The 8,034-nt window shown below is 55.8% G+C and overlaps 1 protein-coding gene across 6 annotated transcripts in view; it reads left to right on the top strand.

Annotated features, from left to right (window-relative positions):
• The window catches only part of LOC113204127 (uncharacterized), a 47,667-nt gene that overhangs the window by 7,398 nt on the left and 32,235 nt on the right, over nucleotides 1-8,034 (top strand). For 2 of the 6 annotated variants that reach the window (XM_052264699.1, XM_052264697.1), the window contains exon 2: nucleotides 522-600. The exons of 2 other annotated variants lie outside the window; for them this stretch is intronic. In XM_052264699.1, the coding sequence (XP_052120659.1) occupies nucleotides 577-600 (24 nt within the window). In that variant the 5' untranslated portion in view covers nucleotides 522-576. Of the gene's footprint in view, nucleotides 1-221; nucleotides 446-521; nucleotides 601-8,034 lie in introns of those variants that run through there. 2 more of the 6 variants (XM_052264698.1, XM_052264696.1) reach the window with 2 other exon arrangements.

The raw sequence follows: 8,034 nt of genomic DNA, 5'->3' as shown, positions 1-8,034 counted from the left end.
GCGTTGTTGGCGCCACATGTGTCTCACACTCAACATCGCCGCTAATCTCACACATCGGCGCCCCGGATGGGGCGAGCGAGCGATCATGCTGCCCCTTCCCCCTTCCCATCCCCTCCCACACCCCACCACCCCTTCATAATCACAATATATCGCGCGTACTGACCCCCCCCCCGCCCCACCCGCTCATCTCCCAGTCATGATGTGCGCTCAATTTTATTTTCTGTAAAGCAGCATAAGATTTGAATCTTTTCTCTCGATAGTCGCCACGAATCAAGGTAGGATATTCTACCTCTGATATTCTGTGTTGGCATCACTGGACCTTGACGCTGGACGCTGGACTGGGCCCGGAAACAGACAGTTTCTTGTGGATCGGCGTCGTTACGCTGTGCTGCAAGCCTCTCGTGGACGTGGATTCTTGACCGGATCACAATCCGTTTTTTTCGAGGTGAACTTTTAAACATATCTTGAATGAGTTTTCCTATTGCAAATCAGAGCATCAAAGATTTTCAATCGTGTTTCAGGAAGCCAGTGGTCCAGTTGAAAGAGTCGTCTCGTTTTTGCTGCCTTTGTCGTATCATGGAAGTGATGGAAGTTAGCAAGGTAAGTTTCATTTGACGCGTCGTATCAATGGAAAGTGATGATACCCGTCTCAAGCAAATGTCTTGTAGACTATGGAAGGTTACCTGCAACGACAAAGTGATAAAAAAAAGTATTTGGCACTGGCAGAATGAGAATGAGAATGAGTTTTAGAGGTTAGGGTTCTATGGTGCTACATGATTGAGCCTGCTGGAGTGTTTGCATGTTCTGTTTCATTTCGAACGTCAACGACTCTCTTCACTCAGTTAACTTGGCTGAGTGATGGTTTAATCTAGCATTCATGCATCATAACATGAACGTAAATCAAAGTCCCTGTTCACATTGAACAATGTTTCAGACACTGTATTTTCTTAACACTTGAGTTATTTTCTTACATTTTCCTTCGTTATAGTTTTATATTTTGATTGGTGTTCAGATATCACCATCTACATTTTTAAGTTCATCTCCATTTGCTTTGTTGAATGTAAGGTTCGATTTAGTCTCAAGCCACACACTCATTAGTTTTAAGTAGGTAAACTGATTTCTGGATTGAGAACTGAAGCCATAGCTCTGAGTTGGTTTCTGTCAATCAGATTACTTAAACCAAATGACGGAGTGGCTTCAACTTCAGCGGCCTCTTCAGAATAAATAGACCATAACAAGACATTCGTAAATAACCTCCCTCATAGCCCTCAGTGCTTGAATAGTCTTTTGCTTTTGTTGATTCATGAGCTGATAGACACCTATTGCATCCGTCTCTTAGAAGAGATTACGTGTAGTTTTATTGCCTTTTATAACCTTGAACTGGCTGTTGTTATCTTTACGTGATGGGAGTCGCAACCTTGGAGGTTCAAGTACAATTCTGATTGTAGTTTCCAATAACTGTGCCAAAGGGTGAAACGGCCAATGCACGAAACAGTGTGGAGGTGACAAATCAGGCTCGACCGTAACAGTCGGTAAATCACACGAGCAGTGCATTTCCGCGCAGCCGGTGCAGCCCGCCCCGCCCCGCCCCGCCCCGCCGCGGGCCGCCGGTGGTCTACTAATCACTTCCTCTCGCACATAATTAGCGGAAACACCAATAAAGCGGGCCTCTGTCCGTCTCTCTCGCTCGCGCAGGGCTCGCCGGCCCGGTGCGACGAGGACGGGCCAGAGCGCCGCCCGCGCCGCCCCCAAAACTATCATCGCGCTGCAATAGCACTGCGGTTGTTATTGTGTCAAACTTGATCAAAATGCATCGGCCGGCCGATAGTTTGGGGGAGAAACGGAATGAGAATGCAAATTTTAAGCCATTGTGAAACTATCGCCGTGCGGGCGGAGGGAGATGGGTGGGGGGTTGCAATGCCGATTACTGGCCGGCGTTTGAAATGAGCTCTCTGGATGGAAAGCGCTGCACGCGTCGCGCTCGCGTCCCGCCGCGAGGTCCGGGGAGTGCAGACCTGGGCCGTCCAGGTCGCCGTCCAGGTCGCCGCCCTTGTCGCCGCCCAGGTCGCCGCCCAGGTCGCCGTCCAGGATGCGTCGAGATGCTTTGTTGCGGGCGGGGGTCGTGGCCACCGTCGTCGGGGTCGTCGCGGTACTGCGCCTGCCGACCCGACGGCCACCCCGCCGCGGCCCCGCCCCGCACCTTTGGCCGAGCCGCGCCCTGCTGTCGGCCGCACGCTGCGGCGGCAGGCCCCGGCCAGGGGGTGTGGCCCCGCCCGGCCCTGCACGGCTATTGCCCGCTGATGTATCGCCCCGCGATAAACAATTCATCGGGAGTTAGGCTGAGCCCGCTACAAATCACGCTGCCGCTGCTGCTGCTGCTGCCGCCGCCGCGCGGCCGAGACTCCATCGCGTGCTTTATCGCATCCTGTTGTTAGAGGCGCGAGAGTCACTTGTTTTTGTTTCGCCGCCAAAAAATGATGGTGGCGATGGCTCGGCGGTGGCGCTCGTAAAGTTAATGTCTCGTGTCTGCCTGGCTGGCGGCGTTGCGTTCTTAGTGTATTGCGAACGCGTCGGGGGGTCCGGGAGGGGAGGCGGGGGGTGTGCAATGCTGCTGGTTGCCACTCGTGCAGAAGCTCGCGCACGGGCGAAGAAGAAGTAGTGACGGGTACTTTGTAGTATGTACTCGGATAGGAGCAGTACTCTAAGCCGCCCGGGGTGACTTTTGGCAAACATTGACGGTACGAAAAAATCAAAGGCGTCCGCTCTGCACAATGCCGCGGTCGCGGGCCCGTGGGGCTAGCTGCTAGAGAGTGAAGAGAGCGGTGTGCGTCTCTCGGTCTCTTTCTCTGGCGCGCGTGGACGCGGCCCCGCCCGGCCAGGGGTGCGAGAGGGACGGCAGTTGTCCGATAAATCTGCTACTCCCATTCATCACGGCGGCGTTTAAAAAAAAATGTGCGGCGAAACTTTCAATCGGGTATAAAAAGTAGGAAATCCTCTGCGATTAATCCGATATTTGTAATCGGTGGCCATAAAGGGCACCTGATGTGCGTCCCAGTCGGTCCAGTGTGGGGGAGGGAGGAGTGGCTGGGCATGGGTAGAGCGGCGCGTCAAGTGGGAGCGAGAGAGGGTGGTGGTAGGGCGAGAGAGACCGAGGAGAGACACAGGCGCGGTGACCGGCACTGAACATTGTGCGCAGTTTTAAAATTGACTTTTGCTCTCGCTCTTTAGGTTAGTCAGGCCTTCAATACGCAAAAACGCGTGTTGGCCTACCTCGCGGCCGCGCGCCGGGGTCGCGCGCAGTGATTTGCGAACGCAAACATTTTAGTGCGATCTTCGTGCTTGTGGCGGTGAAAAGGGGGGAAGTTGGGGGGGGGGCGTCGATGTGATGGATTATGCTGCACATGCGGCCGCATGTAGGAGGGCTGTGATGCACCACAAATGATGATTGTCCCGCACCACACCCAGCCGCTGCTGCCGCTGCCGCCGCCGCCGCGCTGGGGTGAGGCAGGCGAGGCGAGGCGCTTCTCGCCAATCAAACTGACGGAATTAAATTCTGTGACAGAGCTTGATTGAACGGCGTCTGTAAAAATGACGCAGTGTGTGTGTGTGTGTGTCGATCATGTTGGATACCATGCCCCCTTCCCCCTCCTCCCAAACAACGCACTCTCACACACAAACACCACACACGTTACCACAGCTAAACATCATGTTTCCGCGTGTCGATGTCACGTCGACACACACACAAAAAAAATCTATATGAAAAAAATAAATGAAAGGGTAAAAATGAAAAATGGGTCAGTGGGACGGTGGTGTCATGCGATCTCTCCCCGGCTCGCTCTGTCCTGCGTCCACTGCACCCTTTCCCCTTCTTCGATTCGCTTTTCACTGTGACTGATTTTAATTTTTAAAAATGAAGTCCGGTCTATGGTTTTGCCGCTGCAGTTTTGCCCGGTTACCTGCAGCGCCTAAGCTCTCTCCCCTCGTCTCCCTTCCCTCCCCCTCCACTGCCCACACATCCTCTCCCTCCCATTCCTCCGAGTGATTCATTGCGGGTTTTGAGGAGCGTTTAGCTACGGCCTCATGGACTGCTTCACGTCTTATCAAAGTGTGCTCAGGGCTGGATTTATATGTGGGGATAGGGGTAGTGGACACACACACACACGCACACAGCCACGGTACTATTGTCCAATCAGGGCTTCTTCTTGTCCATGACGACGCCCACCCCCGCTCAAGGACGCCCTCCCCCTCCCCGGCTCCTAAATAGCCACTTGTGTGACCGCCCCGTCGCCTCCCCTAGCTCTCCTCCGTAAAACAGCGAAAACGCGATTCAAAAGCGTGAACAAGTGTCCGGCCGGCGCTTTATTCCATTTCCATCAGTGTGGGCGGTAGGGGCTGGGCTGGGGAGCCCCTAGAGAGAGCCACAGAGAGGAGAGAGAGAGACGGCGAGAGAGAGCGAGAGCGACAGAGAGAGAGAGAGCGAGAGCGACGGAGACCACATACCACGTGCGCTCGGCCCCGCTGATGTATCGGACATCGAGGAGAATCAGGTTCAAAGGGGACAGCTAGGGAGGGACATTCCCCCCCTCCCCCTTCCCTCACCTCACACCTCCCCGTCGGTGGACGGGGTGGCGCTGCTCCGCTGGAGGCGACAGGCGGCAGCTGCCCCCCCCCTCCCCCCCTTTAGCCAGAACTAACAACCTCGTGAATGGGAGGCAGCGTTCGTAGCTCATCTTATTCATGTGGTCGGAAAGACCCCCCCCCTTCCCCCCATTTTCCCACTTCCTATAACTCAAATTTCCGGAAAGCCCAGACTCTGTGCGCGGCCAAAGGCGACCTGACTGAAAGCGTATCGTCGGCCCTGTTGGCATGAGTGCAACCCGTCGCCAAAGTTTGACCGCACCCGGGTCGCCCGGGCCGGCGGCAGCCGGGTCGGGTGCTGCGGGCCTGCGCCGATGATCTGTAAAGCGCACTGGAGAAAACAAGGATTCCAAGTTGCACCTCTGCAGTGGGGTCACAGAAATTTTGCGTGTAATGCCAAGCCAATGCATTTAGCTAGGGTATTAGAGATCCTTAAAAGTGCCTAAAATGTGCATAAAATAGTGCCTTTGTTATTCAATATGCCTTGTGTAAGGGCTCCAAGCCCTTCTTGTAAGGTGCGACTTAGCATCTTTAATTGAAGGTGTCGCTCGCGCCCCTGCCGCCCACCCCAGCCGCCGAGGCGGTGCTGCCAAACACGCGTGCCGCTTGGGTTGCCTGCCGGTCGGGCGCTGAGCGTCGCGCGCTCGCCGGCCGCCACCCTCTCGACGTCGCGGTCCGTCTGACTACTGTATAAGAGTTGCAGCGAGACGGCCGTGCTTACCTGGTGCTGCACCGCTTCGCGCGCGAAACTGGTGGAGCTGGTCGAACCGGAACAAGGAGAAGGGTTAGGCAATTGTCTCGCCCCCCGCGCCCCGGGCGCGCCGGTGTCTGCCGATGCAACATTTTTACGAGTGCGTTTGGTGACATTTTGGTCTTTTATCGCCGCACGTCCCGCTATGCCGGTGACGCCTTCTGACCTATTCGGAAACGACCGAACTGCTTTCCTGTCTATCCTACTTCCACCCCGCGGCGGCGGGGGGTGAGGAGGGGGGGAGAGGTAGCGGCAGGGAGGCTGCTGTCCGCCGCCCAGACAGAATGGCCCGATCGCGGCGCATCGCTCGGGATAATGTTGCAGAGAGAAGTTTTCAATTATTGTTGCAAGACCAATAATTTTATTTTTTCAAAAGGTATTATGTGTATTTTTTGGTACTTTTGTCGGGTTTACTGGAATTCGATCACATGGTGTCATGCATGCATTAGTTTGGTCTTTTCCCCGCTGGGTACCGTTTTTTTTTATTTTCCCCTCCTTGCACTTTCCCTTCGCCCTTACGCCCAGGCTGCTGGCTGGCTGCCGTTGTTAGGCAAGCCAGGCCGCCCTGTGACCCTTATTCGCGTGCGATCCGCTCCCTGGGAGGACTATGAGTGCAGGGCGCGCCCGCCGCGGCGAGGAGGGGGAGCAGCGTCGCGCTGGTGCCTGCCTGGGCTCAACTTATCGAAGAATCGTCATTACATCTCTTCCCTCCGCGCGTCCTCGCGTCTCTCTCCCTCTCTGCGCGTTCCATTCCGCCGTCCCCTGCGTTATCATACAAATTGGGCTTAACAAGTGGGTACTTGAGGACGGTGGCGCTGCGGGGCGGGCCCGGGCGTGGGCCTTATTTATGTTACGGTCCAGGCTCGACTGGGACCGCACCGCTAGCGGGAGCTCCGTGCGAGATTGAAATGGTATCGAAATCTCCGCGCAGCGCAGCCGCGCGCGTCCCTCGCGCGCCCCGCGCCCCGCCTCCTCCTCGCGTGTCTGGGGGCGCGCGGGACAGTTGAAGTCTTCCGCGCGTGCTGTCGCCGTGCGGCTGATTGAAAAGACGACAATGGCACAAATAGGCCTGGGTCTGTATACAAATAGCTGCTGTGCTGCGGGGGGCTCGCGGGCGGGACGATCAATATGTGGATTTTAAAAAGATTGGCTTGGCTCCTTGTCAATGCGGGAAGGAAACCGTAGTAACGCGGCACTATCACTAAAACTGACGACGTTCCACGTTGACGTTCAATATTAAACACGTGCGACGAAAGTGCAATCTGCCCGGATCCGTTATGAATGTGAGGAAGACACTGAACTTTTATTTGGAGTGTCACGCGCATTCGGCCCCGCGCTGCTCTGGTGTGCCTTGCGTGGTCTTTTGTTGCACCGCCGCGACAGCCGCTGACCCTCCCCTCCCCCTCTCCGTTGGTTCCGCTGCCTCCTCTCCGCGGGGAATCGCCACCGCAACTATTTATACGCAAACATATCAGACTCGTAAAACCTGGGACATGTTGACGTTTCGGACGTTTTGGGCCGGTCAGTAGGGGACGCCGACGACGCCCAGCTGCGATCGCGTGGCGGCCTCCGAACTGCGCGTCTGCTCCTTATAGCCATACTCGGCGTGCGGGCGAGGGGAAGCGAGAGAGAGAGAGAGCCCCTCTTCTCCGGAGGCGTCCCCGCACGAGATGACCGCAGCTCATCGCCAATCAATTCACTTGGGCTCATTATTGTATTGAATTAAGGTCGCATCTGTTTGTCCAGGGCGGCGGCGTGGCGAGAGGCGGCCAACTGCTCTGTGCCGACAATAGAGGTGTAACAAGCAACCACGCTGGGCGTTTCTGGTGGCTTCAGTGGTTACAAAGTTCTTGCAACTTTACCCACCTTGCCTGTCCAAAAGTGTGTACGCTGCGACTTTTTCTGTGTCAGCGGCGCGCATTCTGTTTGTCGTGGCCTCGCGCCTCGCGGGTGTTGCGACCCTCGCTTCCGCCTTTGGAAGTGTGAAACACAAGATTGAGGGGGAGGCATAATAATTGGCACGCAGGGCTCATTCTGTCTCTCTCTCTCGCTCCCCGTTAGCAGCAGGCCCCTCTCTCGCGCTCTGTCCCTCCCTCCACCAACCCCTCACCCTCCGTTCGACTGGCTGCAGATCAAATTAAAGCCCGGTCACAATGGTTTCCTCCAGATTTCATTTCTGAGTCCCTCGCGACATTAATAAGGATGTCCCCACCTCGCCCTCCGCCCTGAGCGCGCGGCCGGCGGCCCCTCCCGCGGAGTCCGCCGCACAGAAAATTACTGATTCCAAGTGCAGATTATCGGATGAGCTGTTTAGGCCTCTGCCGGGAACACGCCATTTCCTTTGGCAACAACCAAAGTAGACTTTACTTTTTATTTCTGTGCATTTTTATTTTAGATATCGATCTCGATTGCGGACGCCGCACGCGGTGTAGTCGCGACCTCGGTTATGTTGTAAGTGTAGTAGTCATCCTCTGTTTCCCTGCCGCCGCCCCGCTGCTCCCCTCGCCCGCTCCCGCGGCGGAACACAATCTCTCAGCACTTACTCCACTCGTCTGTGGCTGACAGAGTTAAAGAGTTGAACTTGGCATGCTCAAACTTTTGGCGGTAATCAACAGGAGAGGAGAAGGAGGAGGGGTGAAGGGGGG

This window comes from Frankliniella occidentalis, unplaced genomic scaffold (genome assembly GCF_000697945.3).
Source record: "Frankliniella occidentalis isolate FOCC.00 unplaced genomic scaffold, Focc_3.1 Scaffold21, whole genome shotgun sequence".
In the NCBI taxonomy this organism is placed as follows: Eukaryota; Metazoa; Arthropoda; class Insecta; order Thysanoptera; family Thripidae; genus Frankliniella; species Frankliniella occidentalis.
Note: the sequence above shows the minus strand (reverse complement) of the source record. Positions and strands in the feature narration are given on the sequence as shown.